The sequence below is a fragment of the Herpailurus yagouaroundi genome, unplaced genomic scaffold (genome assembly GCF_014898765.1).
Source record: "Herpailurus yagouaroundi ecotype Mexico unplaced genomic scaffold, PumYag 28, whole genome shotgun sequence".
NCBI classification, from domain to species: domain Eukaryota; kingdom Metazoa; phylum Chordata; class Mammalia; order Carnivora; family Felidae; genus Herpailurus; species Herpailurus yagouaroundi.
Genome location: NW_024412376.1, coordinates 136,829,038 through 136,852,491, shown reverse-complemented (window position 1 = coordinate 136,852,491; position 23,454 = coordinate 136,829,038). Strand labels below are relative to the sequence as shown.

The 23,454-nt window shown below is 46.2% G+C and overlaps 1 protein-coding gene across 5 annotated transcripts in view; it reads left to right on the top strand.

The window, feature by feature from the left end:
• TBC1D1 (TBC1 domain family member 1) overlaps positions 1–23,454 on the top strand; it is a 230,000-nt gene that overhangs the window by 161,692 nt on the left and 44,854 nt on the right. For all 5 annotated transcript variants that reach the window (XM_040485972.1, XM_040485961.1, XM_040485950.1 and 2 more), the window contains one exon: positions 19,763–19,948. In XM_040485972.1, coding sequence (XP_040341906.1) covers positions 19,763–19,948 — 186 coding nt within the window. The remainder of the gene's footprint in view (positions 1–19,762; positions 19,949–23,454) is intronic.

Genomic DNA, 23,454 nt, shown 5'->3' with positions numbered 1-23,454 from the left:
AGGGTAGTTCTATTTTTAACTTTTTGAAGAACCTCCATATGCTTTTTCCATAGTGGCTGCACCAGCTTATATTCCCACCAACAGTGTACTGAGGGATCCCTCTCCTCCACACCTTCATCAGTACTTTTTATTTTTTGTCTTCTTAAGAATCCTTCTAACTTCTGTGAGGTGATAGCTCATTGTGACGATTTACATTTCCATGGTGATTAGTGACGAGCATCTTTGCATGTCCCCCTTGGCCATGTGTATGTCATCTTTAGAAAAGTGTCTTTTTAGATCCTCTGCCTATTTTTAAAAAATTTTTTTTAATGTTTATTATTTTTGAGAGAGAGAGAGACAGAGAACAAGCAGGGGAGAGACAGAGAGAGAGGGAGACACAGAATTAGAAGCAGGCTCCAGGCTCTGAACTGTCAGCACAGAGCCCAATGTGGGGCTCAAACTCACAGACTGGGAGATGGTGACCTGAGCTGAATAAAGTCAGCCACTTAACTGACTGAGCCACCCAGGCGCCCTTCTGCCTATTTTTTAATTGGATTGTGTTCTGTTGTTAGGTTGTATGAGTTTTTTCTGTATTTTGAGTGTTAACACCTTGTTGGATATGTGATTTACGAATATCTTCTCTGGTTCAGTAGGTTGCCTCTTCGTTTTGATAACAGTTTCCTTCACGGTACAGAAGCTTTTTATTTTGATGCCATCCCATTTGTTTGCTTTTGCTTTTGTTTGCCTCTCCTTTGGAGTCAGAGCCGGAAAAATATCGCCAAGACCAATGTCAAGGAGCTTACTGCCTAAGTTTTCTTCTGAGAATCTTATGGTTTCAAGTCTTACATTCAAGTCTTTAATCCATTCAAGTTAATTTTTGTATAATGTGTAAGAAAGCGGTCTACTTTCATCCTTTAAAAAAAATTTTTTTTAACGTTTATTTATTATTGAGAGATAGAGCGAGACAGAGCATGAGCATGGGAGGGGCAGAGAGAGGAGGAGACACAGAATTCGAAGGAGGCTTCAGGCTCTGAGCTGCCAGCACAGAGCCCAACGCAGGGCTCAAACCCACCAACTGCGAGATCATGACCTGAGCCGAAGTCAGACGCCCGACCCACTGAGCCACCCAGTCACCCCTACTTTCAGCCTTTTTAAATGTTTGTTTATTTTTGAGACAGAGAGAGAGAGTGTGTGTGAGCGAGCACGAGTGGGGAAGAGGCAGAGAAGAGGGAGACAGAGGATCTAAAGCGGGCTCTGTGCTGACAGCAGAGAGCCTGACATGGGGCTCGAACTTCGGAAGTGTGAGATCATGACCTGAGCCGAAGTCAGACACTTAACCAAATGAGCCACCCAGGCGCCCCTGGTTTCATCCTTTGCATGTGGCTGTCCAGTTTTACCAACACATGGTGTCTATTTTTAGTGGTATAATGACCCAGGTCATTGCCCCTGGATGCTTCTCAAAAAAGCCCTGGAGGCTTTTTGCCTTTTCTGGTTGCCCATATTAACATAAACTGGTTCTCCGCCACAGTGCCTGGTTGTCCTGCCCTCAGTGTGTCACAATAACTCCTTTGGTTGTAACCGGTAACCGTTTTACCTGCTGTGGGTCAGAAATGGTTTCATAATCATCCTTTTGCTACTTCATAATTTTGGGGATAGTACAAGTCTGTCTCCGTAGTCTTTGGCACGTATATCTGTATTGGTTCTTGCCCAAGATGGTGGACTTGGATGTTGGGGTTCAAGGCTTTTTCACATGTTAAATACCTCTGTTTCATGCTCCTATTATGGTACCCTGAGTCTGTGGAGCTCAGTAAAGTCTCTTGGATATAGTGGACAACTTATATGATCTGGAGCTTTGCATGTTAGAAAGAAAAGGGATTCTTTACCCAGTGCCTCATTTTACAGATGAGAAGACTGGATCTCAAGGACCATATAACCCACAGGGCCTTCATCTGCATTGTATTTAGGAATACCCAGTGTTGGCCAACCGCAAGGCAGCAGGTGCTTAGGGGCTGTGGAGTGCCAGCGCTGCCCCCCCCCCCCAACCCTGGGACTTTGGGCCTGCTGCCTTATCTCAGTCTCCTCCTTTGTAACATGGGGTGGGCAGTAACTGTCCCCTTCCATGAGAGGCAGCATTGCATAATGAACGAAACTCAGGCCCGAATAAGGCAAAAGTGCATGGCCTTGGAAAACCTCAGACCCAGGGAGAGACACGTGTTTGTATGGCAGAGAGACAGAGCTTGGGAATGTTCTGACTTCATGTTTTGAATTGGAGTGACCTTTGGGAGGATATCCTGGAATGTCAGATCTTCATCTACATCAAGACTCTTTCCTTGCACACCCACCTTTTCTGAGTTGCCAGAGTTTTAAAAATGGGCCCTTGGAGCTTTTTTCATAGCCTCATTCCAACCTGTGGTCCTCGGTTTTCTTTGTCACGAGGAGAAATAGACTGAAATTCGGTGCTAGTTGATAGCTCCCATTGTAATGAATATTTTTGCAAATGGCTTCGGCTTCATTCTGCTTGAGAGGAAAAGGGTCCTGCAGAGTTGCAGAAAGGCATGATCAACTGGAGAATCAGTGCGCAGCATTTTGGTTAACAGCATGGATTTAAAAAAATATTTTAAAAATTTTAGTTGTAAAAAAAACACATAAAATTTACCATCTTCACCACTTTTAAGGGTATAGCTCAGTAGTGTTAGGTAAATTTACATTTTTGTGCAGTGGTTCTGCAGAACTAAAACTGAAACTCGATACCCGTTAAACACTAACTATTTCATTGCCACCCCCCCCACCCCCGTCCTTCCCCGCCAACCACCATTCTACTTTCTGTTTTCTAGGAGTTTGACTACCTTAGCTACTTCGTGTAAGTGGAATCGGTATGGTATTTGTCTTTTTGTGATGGCTTATTTCACTTAATATTGTGCCCTCAAGGTTCATCCAGCATGTGACCGGATTTCCTTCCTTTTTAAGGCTGGATAATATTCCTCTGTGTGTGTGTGTGTGTGTGTGTGTGTGTACACTACATTTTGTTTATTCACATGTCAGTGGATATTTAGGTTGTTTCTACCTTTTGGCTGTTGTGAATAATGATGCAGTGAACATGGGTGAGCAAGTAACTGCCTGAAATCTTGCTTTCAGTTCCTTTCCATATGTACCTACAGCTGGAATCATGGGATCACGTGGTCATCCTATTTGTAATTGGGAGGAGCTGCCGGACTGCTCTACAGCAGCTGCCCCACTGACATTCCTACTAGCACTCACAAGTGCCCCAGCTTCTCCACATCCTCACCAGTAGTTGTGTTCTGGGGTTTCTTAAAGTGGCCATCCTAATGGGTAAAAGGTGATATCTCTATTGCGGCTTTGATTTGCATTCCTTTAATGAATAGTGGTGGCGAGCATCCTTTCATATGCTTATTGGTCATTCGTAGATCATTTTTGGAGAAATGTCTTTTCAAGTCCTTTGCCTATTTTGTAATGGAGTTGTTTGTTCTTTTGTTGTTGTTGAGTTGAAGAGTATGGATCTTTAGGTCAGACTGGGTCTGGGCTTAAGTCCTGTCTCCTCCATTTATGAGCCGTTAGCCAAGGGCACTTGCCACAGAGTCCTCTGCTGTCTCTCGGGTGTGGTCATAGCACCCACCTCATGGAATCCGGGGTGTTAGGACAACCAGAGGGAAAGTATCAAAGAGACGGAGGCTACATAAAAGAGCGTAGACAGTCTGTTCCTAATAGGTTTCGAAGGAAACAGAAACAGCTGCCTTCTCAGTCCCCACCACAGATGGCAGCCATCCTTTAATTCCATCCCCCACCACCTTCCCTTTTATCATCACTGGACTGTAGGACAAGCAAAGGGATGTTCTTGGGCAATCAGAGACTCGGGCATATAGAGGACATGCACGTTGCCAAAAAGAACCTCTGTGAGCCTCCTGGGCAGGGTGCCGGTGGTTTGCACAATAGCTTCAGCTTGTCGGCAGAGTGTATGTCATCACTTGAAGTCACAGCCAGAGGAACCTGGGTCCTGCTCCCGCCCCACCCCAGGTGCACACCTGTGGTGACAGGACCCACCTTGCCGAGCCACACCGTGCTCTGGATTCACAGGTAGAAAAGCCACACGGAGGCCAAGAGTGCTGACAGACACAGGGAGTGGTTTCTCTTCAGTCCCTTAATGGGGAGAGACAAAAGACCAGAATTATTGCCAAGAAATGTCCTAGATGTTGCACTCTTTAAAATCATCCCAGCAGCTTTCCAGATGTCCAGGGGTTGACAAGTGCAGAGAGCTGAGACCTGGCCGGCTAAGCACCGGTTCCCAGGCTCTCCGAGGGTCAATTCCCGCCGTGCTGACATTCTTCGGAATTTAAGATGCCGCTTTGGGGCCGTGTGCACAGCACCTGGTATCCTGTGTTGTGCCAAGATGTTTAGAAAAGTGTCCATCCTTGAGAGTGGAGATATGTGAGTCTTTAGCAAATTACTTTCGTTCGTTTCAGTCAGAGCAGCCAATATTTCACATTTGTTTTGTCCCGTGCACACATAATACCTCTTACTTCTTATGAATTCCAAATGGAAGCTCAGAATCCTGGGATGTGCCATGTTCAGTTATGGTCAGGAGAGACTTTCAAAAGGAAACGTTACTTCTTTAATGAGTTTTTGGGGTGAAGTCAGCTCTGGTAATGTTTAAAAAATTTGCTTACTACAGAAACAGTTTTCAGAGAACATTCGAACTTGACACATCCACTTTAACTCATAAACCAGATTGGTTGAAGTCTGTTAAGGTTTTGAATGAACATCAAGGTACTGACTTCTAAGAGATGGAAGCCGTCTCAGCGATCACACAGTTTGTTTCCATTTTCTCATGGAGGACACAGCCCAAAGTTTTACACGGCAAAAGCCCAAGCTTCCCAGCTTCCCAGCAGTCATGGACACCCGAAAAGAGTGCTGCTTTCTGAGCTGGCTTCCTTCAGGATATGGGCCCTTATAAGGAAGGCTGCGAGGCCGGGGTTTTCCAGGTGGAAAGGTCACATTTCCACATATAGCCCACTGAGCACTGTGTCAAGTCGGGGGAAGAACCGGGGTCGCTGCCGTAAACTTCTTGTTTCACAGTGTGGACTTCCCCATCCCCTCTCCCCAGCGAAGCACAAAAGTATTTCCTAACTTTTAAGTCATGGGCTTCCTTTCATGGAGTCTGACCTTAGATCATATCCAGATAAGCATTGTGTAATGGGATGGGTGGGGTTCGAGTTTTTAGCCACAGATGCACGAGAGGAGGAGGGGAGGGGAGGGCAGCAAAGTTTGTAGCTGGGGCTAAGTCACAGTCCTCCTGCAGGGCTGTCCTGCGTGCAAAGCCCCATCGAGGTTTCCTTGCTGCTTGTGCAGGTCACCTGAGTGTGCCTCTGGGACCTTTCCTTCCTCTCTTCTGCCTCTTTGGTCATAGATTTCATCCTTACAATCCCCACAGTCCCCTCTCCTGAACTCACCGCCCCCCTCCCCCCATGTTGTTTTGTTTTAAGTTTATTTATTTTTGAGAGAGAGAGACAGAGACAGAGAGAGAGAGAGAGATACAGGGCTCAAACCCATGAACCATGAGATCCTGGCCTGAGCTGAAGGTAGACGCTTAACCGACTGAGCCACCCAGGTGCCCCTCTCCTGAGCCGCTTTACGTGACAGGGCTTCCCGTTCCCACCACTTCCCACCAAAGGTCTCCCAGCTCTTCTCTGGGCATTAGGGGACTGTGATGTGACCTCATTTTATATTATTTCTGGCTAAATAGCTCCAAATACTCCTCTCCAGAGGGGAGTCCTAAGTGTGCCTGCCCACCTTGATCCCTTTCTATGGGGCTGGGGTCACGATCGCACCGTCTCCTGTGTCTTGCTCCTGCTTGGTGTGTGCCAGGCACTTCAGATGCTCATGCCCCGTTGTGATGCTGCTTTCAGAGGGAGGCGGGTTGTGGACCGAAGAGAGATTGTGCCATGCGGACAAAAACCCAGAACTATAGTCAAATTCCTGCAGATAGAAGGCACTTTTATATGTGCAGCGCACATCCAAGAAAAGACCCGAGGGAAACGTGAATATATTAAAAGAACTTACCTTTGGGAGGTGGGATTATAGTCGTCTTCATCTTCTTCTGTCCTATTTTTCGGTATTTCCAGTTGCCCTGTAATAAGTTAGCATACTTTTTACAGGGCACCATTTGCTGCCCTTCAGGGTCCCGTCTGCACGGCCGCAGCAGCTTTTCCTCTGCCTCTCAGCATGGCCCTTTCTCTATATGCCTTGGACTTTTATCTCACATCATCAGGGTACAGTGATACGGGCTTTAACCAAAGTCCAAAATTTGCATGCAAAATGCAGTCCCTACCCCTGGCACACTGAGGTAGATTTATTGTGTTATTTAACATGTAAATGTTCTGAGTGCACAGCTGTATGTGAAGCACTGTACCAAGAATCGGGCTCAAAGTGGATTGGGGCTGGATAAAGGGGTGTGCAAGCACAGTAAGGGAGACATGACAGATACCAAGGGAGAAGAGAGGAGGAGAAGGGCTGAGTGCAAATATAGCCAAGTTCAAGGTTCTGAGTTGGAAAGCTGCACTGCTGAGGGGAAGAGCCTTCCCGACCCCTCCCCGGAGGGTTTTGCTGTGGTCTTGTAGTGATGAAACGCTCTTTTGTGCCGTAAACACCAACAATTTGGGGTCTACCACTTTGTCGGGATAAAATGGTCTTTTTCCATGCCAAACTTAATAAATATTACTTAGGTACAAATTAAATACATTAAATCCACCTGTTTATATGGTAAAGGTCTGTGTGGCAGAAACTGTATCTTGATTTTTTGATTCCTTCACAAAACTTTAATGTTTTTCACCTTGAATGTACAGTTGACCCTGACCAATATGGGGTTGAACCACACAGTCACTTCTCAGATTTCCTTTCAAGGAATACAGCACAGTACTATAAATGTATCCTCTCTTCCTTAAGAGTTTCTTAACCCTTTCTTTTCTCTCCCTTTGTCATAAGAATACAGTATATAATACAGATAACAAAATGTGTGTTAAATCAACCATTTATGCTATCAGTAAGGCTTCCAGTCACCAGCAGCCTCTTAGTAGTTGAGTTTTGAGGGAGTCAAAAGTTGTGTGTGGATTTTCGACTGCATGGGCATCATTCCCTTAGCTCCTGCGTTGTTCCAGGATCAGCTGTTTTCTGTGATTTTATGTCAACAGATTGTTTGTCTCATGTCCTGAGGCTGTGGAATTGTTCTGTTTTTCTTCATCATCGTACGAGTGTTCAAGTGACTTTCACTGGAAACTGGGCTTATCACCCACACACCGGAATAGGACGCCAGGCAGTCTGGGGACGTGGAGGCACGTTTGTTCGGTGCCTGGTTGGCGCCCTGGAACAGGTTGGGTTGGAAGTACCATATGCAGTCTTCTTCCTTCGGGGTAAGTCAGGTCGTCCTGCATTGACAAGGAAGCAGGCTGAGTGAGGGAGTGGGAGTCCACTTCTAAGCCCTGTCCCGTGACCTGGGTTATACGAGATGCCACGACATGAAATGCACAAGGTGGTCACCTGGCAGCACAAGCCGGTTGCCACGCTGATGTCAGTAGCACGTGCTGGGGGTTCAGGAGGAAGGGTGGCTCTGAGCTGGAGTGCCTCGGTGCCTCTGCCAAGCAGCTCCTCCTTGCTGGCCTCCAGGTCTCCCCTCCCCCTGCAAAAAAAAAAAAAAAAATGTTCTGACTTTTGCCAGTCCATCAAGACTCAAAACACCATCCCATCCTGTTCTTCCAGTCACAATAAAACCTTGTTACCTGTACCTTGAAAACTTTTTTCTTGGCTACTGACTGAACTTTTTAATTTTTTAAAAAAATGTTTATTTTGAGAGAGAGAGAGAGAGAGAGAGAGAGAGAGAGAGAGAGAGTCCTAAGCAGGCTCTACACTGTCAGTGTAGTTTGACAAGGGGCTCCATCTCACAAACCTCCAGATCATGACCTGAGCTGAAATCAAAGTCAGACGCTTAACCAACTGAGCCACCAAGGTGCTCCCTGACTGAACTCTATTTATTTGTTTGTTTTTGAGAGAGTTAGCACAGAGAGAGAGAATCCTAAACAGGCTGCCAGTGCAGAGCCCGATGCAGGGCTCATACTCAGTGGAACTTGAGATCATAACCTGAACCGAAATCAAGAGTTGGAGGCTTAACCTTCTGAGTCACTCCAGTGGCCCTGACTGAACTCTTTTTAAAGGAAAGTTTTTAGAGGCCCTAAAAACATGAAATCCAACTGCTCTGCCGAACTGGAGGGAAGGGGTAGTTCAGAAAGACGCTGGCTCCTGCTATGGATTGAATGTGTCCCCTGAAAATTCACGTGTTGACTCCCCCAGTACTTAATGTGTTGGTATTTGGAGGTGGGGCCTTTGGGAGGCAGTTAGGTTTAGATGAGGCCGTGAGGGTCGCGCTTCTGTGATGGGACCAATGGCTTACTTATAAGTGAGAGGAGGAGGAGACCATGTGAGGGCCCGACAGGAAGGAGGCAAGCCAGGAAGAGGGCCTTCCCCAAGGGCCCGATCGTGCCGGCACCCTGAATTTGGACTTTCAGCCTCCAGAACAGCGGGTAGCAGATGTTTGTTGCCGTGGCCGCTCAGCCGGTGCTGTGTTGTTTAGCGGCTGAGCCGAGACTGCTGCACCCCCACCACTGCCCTGGCCCCTGCACGGGCTTTGCTGTCAGCTCCACGGGGTGTAGTTGGAGAGCTCTCCTTCCACAGTTAGCCGCTAACCCGTACCAGGTCTAACTCTGACCCCCCAGTACCCTGTGCTGTGGTTGGGAGGAGGCGGAGGGATTTCCTCTCCAGGCTTCCAGTAGGAACAGTTGCAGAGCACCCCCTCCCACCCTCCGACCCGAGACTGAGCACATCTTCCTTGCAGGGCATGGGGCAGGGACTGTCCTCTTTGGGGGAGGCTCACAGGGAGAAGGTGCTGGAAGCCGTGCTGTAAACAGATGAGCTGCTTTTCTGCAGATGGTCAAATATCACGAATTGAGAAGTCGCGATCTTAGCTTTTAGTAGTATATTTTTCTGTTTCTGCTGGGTGACTCATCAGCCTATGTTTCTGACTATTTCTGTTCATATCTGGAAGTTTTCTGGAAGGAAATTTATTATCACGGTAATAGTGTGGGTAGTTGATCTGGGTCAGCAGTGGGGGAGGGGGATGACTTTCTGAATGCATTTCTTGAGAAACTGGTATTTTATTTTGAACCATTACCTTTGACAAAAGTTAAAATGAGGTTTGACTGGCGTTTGAAAATCAAGATGTGTTGTATCTAAAATTTTTGTTTAATGGTCAGGTTATCCATAATGGATAGAGTCCTTAATTAATTTGAAATAATCTATTTAAAAGGTAACTCCGTTTCCTTGTGTCATATAATGTGAAGCCACCAATTAAGGTAAAGGTACAACTTAAACTAAGTGGCTAAAAAAATGCTGAATGCCAGAGGCCAGACATCCTTGAACTTCAATGTGTATAGAATTCTAGACGTTAAATCCCAGATCACTGGGTCCCACTCTGGAAATCGTGAACCAGTAGGTCTAAGGTGGGGCCGAGAATTTACAGTTCTGCCAAGCAGTCAAATGATACGGTTGCTGCTGTTGTGGAGACCACACTCAGATCTGGTCCCATAGACGGAACCCCTGGCCTAGATTCTGTGGATGGTGACTGTGTGTGCCGTTGTGAGAAAGGGTCGGGGAGACATTTGTCCTCTGTACCCACAGTGAAGTCCAAGCAGGTGGTCTTGGCCGGCAGTCGTCATGGATGTCAGTGATGAATGTCGGATGGCCTGACACTTTTTAAAGGCTCCGTCTGGCCGAGATCAGAGGGCTAAGTGTGGGTGGCAGAGTGCCTCCCCACGTTAAATGCCCACTGGCTCTCTGAAACAGAACCCAGCAGCTTGTAATTTTTTCACTTCTCTGGAGCTGGTGTCAGGATGGCGGTATTGCTTACTAGCACAGGCGGCCGCTCACCCTTGGACCTGACTCATTTCTTGCCATCTGCGTGGACTCCCCCTCCCCAACATACACACTTTCCCAGGGGCATGGGGAATTACCTGAAATTCTCAAATTCGTCGTGACGTTTTCATTCCTGCCCTTCGCGTGGAGTGACCTTCCCGCTCTGTCAGTTGACCTTTCTGGTCATGCTTCCGCACCTAGCGCTTGACTGCTGCCTCCAACGCTGTCCCTTCCCCCACCCCCTTGAAGGGTCAGATTGGGATCATCTCTCCTGGAGGTCGGTCTTCCACGGTGGCCCTCTGCACTTTACCCTATGTGGGCTATTCTCCTATGGGCCCTTTCTCACACTGGCCTGTCACGGTGGCCTACTCTGCTCCTTCCTTGGGGACAGAGGTTGGTTTCATTTCATTGTTCTTGGGATAAAAAGATTGGTCACAGGAGTGATTAACACCTTCTTTGTAATGTTTGTTATAAAGCTTTATAAATAAAGTTATCTGTACACATATCAGGTATCTGTACTCACGTCTAGATGTATAAAGTTTATGTAAAATTATATTATAGTTTTTGCAATTTAAGACTAAAACTTGAGAAGAGCTGAGGCTGACACTTGAACCAGAACTGTGGGTTCCACGCAAGTTGCTTGTTTCTCCTTCTGTGCACGTGTGTCCTTGTCCCCTCCATCCAGATTGTCCCTCTTTTATTTCTTTCCCTTCTGCTTCGTCTTTCCCTAAGATGCTCCATGCTGCTTGATCTCCTGCTTCCCTGAGCTCCTCTTGAATTTATTGTCTGTGCTCAGGACCGTCATCATCAACCCCAGGGATGCCATTCTCAGAATTATGGGAGCTCGGCTGAGGTTTGCCACATAAAGGTCTGGCAGGGCAGGGAGTGGCAGGAGGAGTCTCCCCAGAGGGTGCGACCTTGGAGCCGAGCTTTGAAGGAGGAGGGAGTCAGCCAGACAAAGAAAGGCCAACAGGGCATCCCAGCCATTGTAAGGGTGGCCATCCCTCTCCAGCGCTTCCCTGCCTCACATGCACGGGTCCTGGACACACTAAGGCAGTGACCAGGGGCCCCCTATTGTTGGGGGGAGCCCCTGGGACGACACTGTTCTTTCCTCGTAGAATAAGTGTCTGTCTTCCCCACCGTTCTTCAGGAAACCGGATTTCTCCAGCCCTAGTCTGATTGTGGAGAAGTCTAAGCAAAAGAAGGATTTTGCCAGGTTTAGAGATAAAATAGATACTGTTGATAATAGAAATTCAGTATTACCCCTGGCCAAGTACGATGTTATGTGTTCACAAGGATTTTTCATTTAGTCTGTGCAACAAAGCTGTGGGAGGTGGATGCTGTTATTTTCTGTGATTTATGGTTGAGGAAACTGAGGCACAGGGAGTCAAGGGGCTTCGTTCCTGGGTAGTAAGTGGCAGCACCGATGCCATAAGGTGCCTTCTCTTTCTGCTCTCTGCATTCATTCCCAGCATGTTGAGCCCCTGGAGTCTGAGTTCTAGTCCTGGCTCCACCAGCTAATCAGTTTTGTATCTCGGGCCGTGCCATTGAGGGGGTTAAAAACAGACCTCGCGTACCAGGTGGTTGTGAGGATGAAATCACTGGGTACTTACAGTGCCTGGCACACGGTAACTGCTCAAAACAATGTGAGTCTGTATGTCTTTGAGCCTCAGTTTTCCCATCTGGGAAGGGGGTTGTTGAGCTAAGTCATCTCATAGCACCCCTTTCAGCCCTGAGTTTGTGTTCCTGTGAACTTGACCGTTTCCCCCTCATCGTCCAGAAGAAGGCGGGAAGCAAGCAAGGGTTTCTAGGGCAGTCGTCATGCAGTGGCTGCTGGCGGACAGTCCCAGGACACCCCTCCGGCTGGCACTGACCTTTCGTGCTGGTGCTGGTGTTTTTCCACTCAGAGGGGTCTCAGAAAATCGCAAGAACTACAGTTTGAAATCCAGCGTTCTATAAGTGGTAATAGGAGAGAGCAAACTACGACCAAGCTCAGTGTTCTGTATTCCGACAGGCTGGATATATGTTCCTCTTTATAGTCTTATTGACTTCAATCCAGAAACAAGAGCCCTGACCTTCAGCCCCTTTGAAAAGTATCCGTGTCATTCCCCTTGCAGATGCAAAAACAAATGCTATTTATTTCAAAGGATAATTTTATCTCCTGCATTAAATATAAAAATTCATCTACAGCATTTTCTTGGTTCTTTTCAAGCTTATGTGGGCCTTAACTTTCGTCGCTGCCACCTCCCCGCCACCTGGGTGCTGTGTGCCTCTGCTCTCAGAGCTCAGCCCGGAAGGGGGCGGCCAGGGGTGCGGTGGCCTGTCCAGGAGGAGCCCCCTGTCCGCCTTGAGCCCTGGACCCTCCACCTGGCTCTCTTCCCTGGATTTTCTACCACCATGCCGCCTTCACTGCTGCTCCTTGGAGCTGTCCTCACAGTTCCTGAGCGGGTGGATTCATTCAGCGCTTTTGGCTTCCTCGACTCCCAAGTCCTCTTCCTAGAGTCTTGGAGACTTCCCCCCACAGAGTTAATACGGAAGGGTGTAGAGCCAGAGGCCTGCAGGATCCTTGCTTCTGTTTCTAGTTTCTGCATATCTTGTCTGCTGCTTTTTTATAATGTGTGTGTGCCCGACTTCTCAGCACACAGCCTCCCTCCCCTGCAGTGCATCTCAGGCTGAGAGTTAGGCTCACTGTTGGGTCTTCAGAGCTCCCTCGGCCCTAGCAGTTTGCACATGGTTTTTTACAGTAGCCCTTTGTTTTTCTGATCCACTAAGCTGTGCATCCCCTGACAGCCGTGGTACCTTCCCCTGCTGAAGAATGCATACATGAAATACACTGTCCTTAAAAACTGGAAAAACCTCAAATCTTCCGTGATTCCCGGTTCCTTACTGATTAATACGTTAACCATCCAATGCTTTCTGTAATCTAGGCTCAACCATTCTTGTCTTGTTGTCACATACACACCATCTGCTCATTGGCTGAAATGGGTCATTGGTTGAGTAATCGCTGGTCACCTGTACACGTTGTTTCTGCCACCCCGTTTGCCTGAAATGGCTCCCATCCTTTCCACCTGTGTGACTTTTCCTGTCCTTCAAGAACCACCACCGCTTCCAGAAAGCTGATCCTGATGATGGTGGCAGGAAGAATGTTGGTTGCCACTTTATGGAATGCTTGCTCTGTGCCAGGCATAGGTACGTATTTAACGCTCACACTGCTCCAGAGACCTAGACAGCGTTATGCAGATTTGTAGTTGAAACAGGCGTATAGCATCAGACCACATGTTTGAGGTTGAGAAGCTAGGTTAGTGGTGGAGCTAGGATTTGCCTCCCGGACATGTGCCCCCAGAGCTCACGCTCTACCTGACAAACAGGAGAGATTCATTTCTTTTGCTAAATTTCTCAAACACTTTCTCTGTCTTTCCTAGCAGTCATGTACTTCTCCCAGTCACCCTGTTGAAACTTGAGGGACTGTGTCCCATTCATATCTGCCACGTAGCAGGTGGCAAAAAACTTAGAAACATTTCTTTACGCCAAATGTTGTCTTTTTTTTTTTAAATCCTGTTTTCTTACTGGTAAACCATTATATAATGTGACTGGAGAAAACGATGAAATCCTTTTTATTGTTACTATTTTCCATAAAATATCCAAAGATGTCATGGTAGGGTTTAGAGCAGCCTTGGGTAAATGACCTCTTTTGTTCGGTGACAGTCTCACATGCACCTGCTGTGTCAGCCCGCACAGGCAGAGCAGGGAACATGGAAGCCTCTGCCCCCCGGGCAGCTGCCTCCTGTCCAAGGAGCGGTAAAGCAGCTCGTGCTTTGTAAACAGTTTGACAGCATTCATGGAGGACTGCCTGTTCCTTTCTTAAATCTACACAGTTCTTTTACTTTGTTTTTTTAAGACGTTTTCTTCAGCTGTTGGTAACAACAGATGCTGCAGACGCTAATCCCTGTTGTTGTTAACTTTTCTCCAGAGGCTTAACGTTCAGTTGTAATTCTCATTTCCAAGGCCTATTCACGTTGTTAAAACAGAGGATTCAGAAACACTGGAATTTTAAACATTTCTTTTTCTTTTGGTGTGGTAGATCAGGAGTTTTGAGATGGAGAGAGTTATAAAGTGCTCTGTTGATGGGGTAACAGAAAAATCCAGAATACTGGAGAATAAGGGCCCATCTCTTCATGTTCTTCCTGGAGCTCCCCTGTCTTACAAGGCACTTAATGTGTGATTTAATGTTCTGTCTGTAAAAGGAGGAGAGCTGCAGCGCAAGCCCGACAACAGCGTCTTCTGCAAGTAGCAGCGAGGAGCCCTGCCTTCCATGCTTTACTGAGTCGGGAGCTGGGCAGATGCGAGGCTGTATGCGTGCGTGGTCCTTTCTCCCCTCCCCTGCCCTGTCACGGCCTCGGCTGTGTGCATACCGATGGTGCGCACACATCTGTGTGCAGAGAGAGAGTAAAGAATGTGGCAGTGCGGTTGCAGGAGAACAGTTTGGCAGCTAAAATATTGACACACCAACATAAATCATATTTGTGACTCTGTTGAGAAGGTCACAGCAAGGATTTCAGGAGAGGTGAGTGTCTCTCAAGGCCTCTGAAATGTAGCTGGTTTTGAAATTCTCAGAACCCATTGAAACCCATCGTTTCTGCAAATCTCTATGATTTAAGCATGCTACATCCTGTCATTATAGGACATGTCAAAATAGTAAAGTGTAATCCTTTGCTAGCATGTTATTGTGGCCCTTGGTTTTGTGGCCTTGCAGACTTCATAAGTATGTCTGTCAGTGCCTGTGGGCGCCACAGTTGGGGCAGTCAGGGGCGAATCTCTTTTCTCACATTTGGTACCAAGGGACTGGCACCCAGAAGGTGTAAGTGTTTACAGAGGTTCTCAAAGAGGGACCGCCAGACTGGCCTGGGGGTGGAAGAGCCCCCCCAGGCCAGCCTTGACCGTACTCCTCCCTGTCAGCCTCTGTGCAGCAGCGGGTCAGCAAGAGTGTGGGACAGGAAAGGAAGCCAGATCCCCAGTGTTGTTCTAAAGAATGTTAGAAACATCAAAGGAACCTCTCTTAGACCATCTAGCATATCCCATCCCAGGTACATATAAGTGACTCAGTAAATACTGGTGAAAATGGCTTAGGAATTATCCAAGTTAAAATAATGCACATACTGGGGCACCTGGGTGGTTCAGTCAGTTAAGTGTCTGACTCTTGATTTTGGCTCAGGTCATGATCTCATGGTTTGTGAGATCAAGCCCTGTGTTGGGCTCTGCTTTGACAGTGAGGAGCCTGCTTGGGATTCTCTCTCTCCCTCGCTTTCTCTCTCTCTCTCTCTCTCTCTCTCTCAAACTAAATAAACTTCAAAAAAATAATGCACATATTTATTATTAGAACAAGGCTCTCAGCTGACTGTCCAACATCTTAATATTATTCTTGCCCTGACCCTGTCACTCCACTCAACCCCATGCATGTGAATACACATGGACTGTACCTCAAGCACATGTGTGCATGCACCCATGAGAAAAGACTGTTAGAAAGCTATGCCCTTGACCCAAATCTAGATCTTTTTACATTGATAAGAAAACAGCCCGCTAGGATTAATTATACAGGCCAGATTTAGAACAAAGGATAATATGTTTAAAAATTGTTAATTATAAACTATAACATCAGTAATTGTTACCACATAAAAAGAATTTGGGTGAGGGGGAATATATTTTTACCCATTCCCAGGGTTTAGGAGAGGATTAAGTGATGGGGAGTTATACTCTGCATGGAGTTCTTGCTGAGGATGATTTTGTTTTCCTTCTCCTCCCCAGGTGTGACAGTTGGCAATGTCAGGGCGTTTTTGATGGTCACTCCTGGGGTGGGCAAATACTACTGTCCTCTGGTGTGTAGAGCCCAGGGAACCTGCTAAATCCTCTCAAATGCACAGAACAGTCCCCCGTGACAAAGCATTATCAGCCCAAAATGTCAATCGTGCTGAGGCTGCGAAAAGCCTGCTGTCAGTTGTTAGGTTTATTTGGTGACCTTTACAGTGGATTAGCGTTTATTTCGTGAATTCAGAGGTGAAATTAACACTAGGACTGGTCATTTTTCTTTGTATGCTGCGCTTGGCCTTGGCACCCCAGCTGAGGCCGGGACAAGCCGTGGGCATGTGTGAACGCCTCGATTCACGCAGTCGAAGACAGCAGTGCCTGCACGAAGTTTTAGCTGCTAGTGGTAGCAGCGAAGGGAGATGAGCTGATGTGCCCAGTACAGGGGGCTGTGGGAGGGAGGGCCAGGGGTAAAGCTGCCTTGTGGAGAAGGAGCTCTGAGAGCCAGCGGTGGCGGCATCGCCTGGGAACTTGAACCGCATTGTTCGGCAGAGTTTCAGCAGCCAGGATGGTAAAAGAAAAAGGGAAGACAAGAGCTCAAATGGAAGAGTTGAGGCTGCAGAATAAGATGAAATAAGAACACCGACTAGAATTCCTTCTGAAAAATGCACACTCTCGGCCTCCCCAAAGATCTGCTAAACCAGAATCTGGGTTTTAGCAAGCAAGATCTCATGTGATGCTTGTGCATCTGGAAGTCAGAAGAGCCCTGGGTGAACGTTTTGTACTTCACATCGTGGCCCTGACTCTTGCCAGCCATGCGGCCTGGCCCAGGTTACAAAACTTCACTGCACCTTAGTTATTCTGGCTGTAAAATGGGGATGACAGTGTCACCTGGTTCGTGAGATGGTTGTGAGACCCAGACGTGCGTATTTGTGTTGAGGACTCAACGGTAAATGCTTACCAGGCTGAGCCGTGACGGATAATAAGAAAACTAAGCTCAAGGAGAGCACATTAGGGAGGCAGTGCGTGTCCTCACCGCCAGGCAATGCCTGTACTCCTTGCAGATCTACTTCTTTGGAAGAAGAAAATAGCAAACACTGGAGCTTCAAAAGACTCTGGTTTTTGTCAGCAACCCAACTGGCAGAGAGTGATGGACCTGGGGACCAAACAGCCGAAACTCCCAGACGTGTTCCATCAAGTCCAGCCTGGGCTATGCTCTGTTCGTTACCTTGCAGGGTCTGAAAGTCAGTAGGACTGTGCAAGAAGCTCCGGAGGAGAAAGGTGTTGAAGAGGGGAGGGCAGGTTGGAGGCAGGAGGCTACGCGAATGAGCCCTTGACTGATCAGCGGGGTTTGAGAATGGGAAAGAATTTCTAGACTGCTCCTCGTGCTCCGTCGCACAGGTGGGTCCCTGGCTTCCTGCTCTGTGCACGTGAAATCATGTGTGGCGAGCCTGTCCCCCTCCCTGCCCCGCCTGGGGGGGGGGGGGGGGGGGGGGGGGGTGGGTCCGTCTCCCAGCAATCACCTTTTGGAAACAAGACCCTTGCCAGCCAGTGGGCGTATAAATCCTTCAATATGAGACGAAGCAGAACTTGAATCACCACCACATTGTTCAGCGGCGTTTCAGCGGCCAAGATGGTAAAAGAAAAAAGGGAAGACAAGAGCTCAAATGGAGGAGTTGAGGCTGCAGAATAAGATGAGATAAGAACACCGACTAGAATTCCTTCTGAAAAAGGAAGAGCTTGAGCTGTGTTGTGTTCAGGAACGACTAACGCTAACAGCTGTTGGGGGGGATTGGTTTGTTTTCTGAGTGTTTTGCAGAACATTTTTCAATCTCTGATTTATATCATCACAGGTTTGCATTATTTTTCCTCAGTTTTTTAATTATGAAAATTATTCATTGTCACAAATGTAGGAAATACAGAGAAAAAGAGCAAGCACGCCCAGACGTCGTACCCATCTAGTTGTTCTTTTAGTCAATAGCTGTGTGCCAGGCACCTGCTGGGTGTCAGGGACTATGCTGGATGCCAGGGAAACCCTCAGGGACAAGGTGGCCTTGTCTTGCTTTCTTAGAGCTTACAGTTGAGTGGCTAAATCTTGATGTGTTTCCTTCCAATAGTTTTTTGTGTGCCCTTAATGACTATGTAATAGCAAACAAAGCTAATATTTGCTGTATTCTTACTGTGTGTTCACCCCTGTTTCGGTTAGTGTATGTGATATGTATTAACTCAATCCCTGTAACAGTTCTGTGAGGGAGGTGCTGTTATTCCTGCCCGGCAGATTGGGAAACCGAGGCATAAAGAGGTTAAGCAGCTTGAAGATCACAAAATCAAAAAATGTGGAGTCTTGATTAAAACCCAAACAGCTTGACTCCAGAGCCTGACCTTTTAATCAGTGAACTATACTGCTTCTTATAATATTTATAAAATTGAGATCATTCTGTACAGACAAGTGTGATTCCTGCTTTTATACTGACCATTACACGTGAGCACCCTTCTATAAGAACAAATGTGCACAGACTACCTCCAAGAGAAGAATTTTAATGTATTCATTCGTTTAATAGGATCATAAGTAAACAGAAATGTGATGATAAGTATTTAAATGCTTACAGAGATCACAGAGCATTCTTAATGCTTATCATAAATTATTTTAATCCAGTAACTTTAAGAGGAGTTAAGATGGACAAGTGACTTTAGGAAATGAAATGTTTTGTAGCTTATGTTTGATTTCATAGATTTCATAGCAGCAAATCAAACCCAACCTTAGCCAAAGATAATGAGAAGTCAACGCTAACAGCTGTTCTGGAAATTAATCGTCATGTGGCATTGTGTTGGAGCACTGGAACACTGGAAGAGACTGAATGTTGTGATCTGGGTGGTTGTGAGATTTGAGTTGTCTGAACGGCTTTTCAAAGCATGTGTTAAGACCATGGTTTTATTTAGATTCAGTTTAAACTGACATTCCCACGAATCCTTCGCCTCAGGTGAGGTCTGCTCACACAGGAGCTTTTGCTCTTCTCCACTAGTTTCAAAGTGAGCAGGTGGGGCGTTCTTTCCGCTGGTCTGTAAGGTACCTGTGGGTTATAATAACCTTGTGTAGCAGTGGGGTCTGCAGTTGAGAAAGATACACATGCATGAAATGTGAAGAGATTTCAACTAATAACTAGAAATTTGGAAACTGGTGACATAGGAAACCTGAATTATAGAGATATCTAGCAGAAGGCGTCAACTTCCAAATCAGGCAGACATCGGTTGCGATCCCAACACACCTGTGTATTCACTGCCTGACCCTGGGCAAGTTACTTTGCTTGGCTGAGCCTTAGTTTTCTCTTCAGGCTAATTAATCCCTGCCTCTGGCGTTGTCATCAGGATTAAATGAGTCTGTCTGTATAAAACTCCTGGCGTGGTGCCCAGCACTTGGTAGAGGATCCGTTAATGGTCACTGTTATTATTGGCTATTAAATATGCTTTCATCTTCTTCCAAAATACCTAGCCTTGTAACATAGTGGTTAAGAATGCACATGGAGGCCAGACTCCTTGGGCCCCCAGTCCTGGCTCTGTACTTCCAAGCTGTGTGACAGTTGGCAAGTGTCAAATGTGCTTCAGTTTGCTTTTCTTTAAAACTGAATAATTACAGTAGCTACATTTGAGGGTGGTTGAGTGTTAAATAAACTAGCGTCCATAAAGCCCCCAGGACGATCTGGTACAGAGTGAGCACTCTAGAGCGTTTGCTGTTACCAATAATACAGTCACTAACTCAGAAGAAAATAGAAATATTACACCTTTGAAAGTAGGTTTCTTTGAACATTTCTTCAGCTCCTACAACTTTTGCTTACTGTTTGATGTATACTTTGATGGTTGTAGCTCACACCCAATTTATTTCAATGCATATTAAAACTTGAATTTTAAATCTGGTGATACCATTTCATAATATGCGAGCGAGCAGAATTTTCTGATCTGACACTATGTTTAAATATAAGTCTTACTGTTCTGAAATGTCCTTTTCTGTCCCCAGATTACTCTGAGCTGGGAGAGCTACCGCCACGATCTCCTTTAGAACCGGTTTGTGAAGATGGGCCCGCTGGCCCTGTCCCAGAGGAGAGGAAAAGGACATCTCGAGAGCTTCGAGAGTTATGGCAAAAGGCTATTCTACAGCAGATCCTGCTGCTCAGAATGGAGAAGGAAAATCAGAAGCTGCAAGGTTGGTTTGCCATATTTTTTAGAACGAACAGGGCTGATAATCTTAATTTGTCTTGGCTCTGAAGTGAATCGCATCACACATAAGAATGCCATCTTTAAAAAAACAAACAAACCAAGATGCTCTAACATACGTACATACATACATATATACAAAATATCTGTTTACTTTTTCAAAGTGGAGTTAGTGCTTTTTACTTTCTGGAGGCTTCATGATAACCTCACCCAGTGCATTAAATTATTCCTGGATGGTCGTTTGCGGCATAACATCTGGAACTTCCGAGAGACAACCCTCAAATGTAAGCTTCAACTCTCTGAAGAGTGTTTTTTTTGTTTTGTTTTCTCTTTCCCGCCTTACTTTGTCCCCAGCCACAGTCTGAGCTGGGTGGTAGGTGTGAACTAATCCTGCACAAATCAGTGAAATTCATAACCTCACTCTATGTGCCTTTTGAGTGGGTTGCAGGTAACCTAAAGCAAAGAGGACGAAGCTTCAGTATTAGCTGAGTTCTAACTGAACAAGATCGAGATGCTTTATAGACAGACTCTTTTAATGCTGCCGACAGCTTTCCAGAAGGCAGGTGTTAGCCTGAAGAGGAAACTGAGGCTCACATCGGCCAAGTTCTTGCCTGGGGTTATGTCAGTATCAAAATACGACTTGAACTTTGAAAGTTTAGATTTTGTTCATTTCCTGTTTTCTTTACTGTTGCTTGAACCAAAAAATATTATCTTCATAGCAGCTAAGTGAAGTGGGTGGTATGGTGGAAAGAACGTGGGTCCTGGAGTATAGAGAGCTGACTGGATATAAAATACTGGGCATTTTGATGGGGAAATCTGAACATACTCTTTCCAAAGGAGGCTGTGCGGGCGGTTCACTTGTGCCGCCACGGCCCAGAGCAGTTTGGCAGTTAGAGCACATTTCATTGAATTTACTCCTTGGCCGCAGATGTTCATCTTTTATCTTGATGTCTGCATATAGAGCTGAAGGTTATTAAGGCACCAAATCTCGTAAGGTTCATAGTCCACCAGCGCATGTCATCTTTGACCAAAAACACGAAGTCAGATACAAAGTAATAAGACCTTTGAATATGAAAGTAGTTGAGCATTTGGCGTGGGCTACTTACAGGTGCTGTGGGCTCTCCCTGTACCCAGTATTGAGGCTGAGAGACCCTCGAGGTGCTGTGGGAAAGGGTGCAACTGTGAGGGGAGTTTACTGCAGTGATTGCTAAGATCTCTTCCAACTTGGTTTTTCTACCATTTTCTTGGGTGTTCTTGAAGGCAATTCTAAAAGCAGATGCTTGAAAGAGACTTGACAGTGATCACATCACTGAAGGTACATCAGCTACATGACTGCTTTGGAGCACAGGACTCATATTCATGCATATATTGGGTTGGGGTCTTTGTTGAAAAGCAGAGAGGCAGTTCAGTTCATCATGTAGGCCATAAGTCCTGACACTTCTCCGGGCCAGTCTGCTTGCACATGACAGCCACGGAAAATCAGGGCGTAGCTGTAAAATGGGCATGGCACCGGCTGGCTTCTTGGGACGTTGGGGGCATCATGGCTGCCATCGAAGAGACTGATCAGTGTGCCACGAGAGCAAAGCTTCTGTGAAGCTGTGTAAATGATGATTACAGACAAGAGTGAACAGGGAAGTGTTCCCTAAGGTGACCTGGAACACCTGGCCAGGTGTTGCATCAAGTTCACTGGGCCTTGCCAACATCTTGCCACCGCTTCCTCATTCCATCTGGTGGTGGTCCATCCTGTGAGGTCTTGCATTCTTGCTATTTGCATTAATTTCTCTTTTTGTCTCTATAAAGTTCAACATATGTGTTCACCATTGTGGTGAAAGCACAATAAATTGTTTAATTCAGAAAGCATTGACTGTTTCTGTGAGTACGGTACCTATATTGCTGAGACACTTCATCATCAATAAGAGCCTGACCGTGAATTGCCTAAAAAAACATTTTGTAAGCTTTGTTGGGGTGGGATGGGGGCAGAACTTTCTCTCATTAAATACAGAAGCAAGATTTGACATGAACCAACCAGGAGTATACCATGTACTAGAGAGACAGTCATTCTGCTACACTGTTTGTTTGTTTGTTTAACTTCTTTTTAAAGGAAAGTTAAATTGTAGCTGGGTGTGGGATGTGGTTCTTGTAATTGATCTAGTGTTTAAGCTAGATTGCATGCTGTTTGAGAAAGAAATGAGAAGAACATGTGTGAGGAGGTTCTTCCATGGTTAATTAAGCCTGTTTCCTAGATTTAAAAAAAAATTTTTAATGTTCATTTATTTTTGAGGCAGAGACAGAGCATGAGTGGGGGAGGGGCAGAGAGAGAGAGAGAGAGAGAGAGAGAGAGAGAGAGAGAGAGAATCCAAAAGCAGACTCCAGGCTCCCGAGCTGTCAGCACAGAGCCTGATGTGGGGCTCGAACTCACGGACCTCGAGATCATGACCTGAGCTAAAGTCAGATGCTTAACCGACTGAGCCACTAGGCGCCCCATCCTAGATTTTGAATATGTGGATTAAGTATCTGTTACTATTCGGGAAGCACTGCATCTGAGCAGGAACCAAACCACATCATCTAAATTCTCTTTAGTCCCTTATAGGTGGGACTATATTAAGCTGAATTCTAATTTCCCCAGATAACTTTTAATGGTTCTGGGACCAAAATACATTGCTTGTCTCCCAAGCCAGCAGTCTCCACCATGTCCCTCTGCAAGGCCATTCCTCCCCTATTACAAATGAAGAGGGGCGCAGTCGGTTAAGCGTCCGACTTCAGCCAGGTCACGATCTCGCGGTCCGTGAGTTCGAGCCCTGCGTCGGGCTCTGGGCTGATGGCTCAGAGCCTGGAGCCTGTTTCTGATTCTGTGTCTCCCTCTCTCTGCCCCTCCCCCGTTCATGCTCTGCCTCTCTCTGTCGCAAAAATAAATAAACGTTGAAAAAAAAATTTTTTGAAAAAAAACAAAAAAACAAATGAAGATGTGAGAAGTCCAATGCAGGACAGGATGTGTGGTTCAGTACAACCATGGTTTGGGGTCAGAACACTATTGCTTATCTCACTGACTGATGTAATTCAAAATTTCATGCTTCAGATTAAAGTGTTACACTATATCTGCATAATGGTATGATAACACATTGAATTTTGTATTTTAACTGAAATGTAATTGATATTTTTTAAAGGGTTTTTCCTGGTTAAGCAAATGCATTATGTTGGTTATGAAAAATAAGTAAAGACTGCGGTTCTTCTAACATCCCTACAAGTTTGGAGGTCACTTAATCACTGATGCTTCCAGCCTCTTGGCCTTTCCTTACTAAAGTTTTAAGAGATGATGGTAATTGGGGCACCTGGGTGGCTCAGTCAGTTAAGCAGCCAACTTTGGCTTAGGTCATGATCTTGCAGATCATGAGTTTGAGCCCCGTGTCAGGCTCTGTGCTCAAAGCTCAGAGCCCGGAGCCTGCTTCAGATTCTGTGTCTCCCTCTCTTTCCCTCTGCCCCTCTCCCGCTCATGCT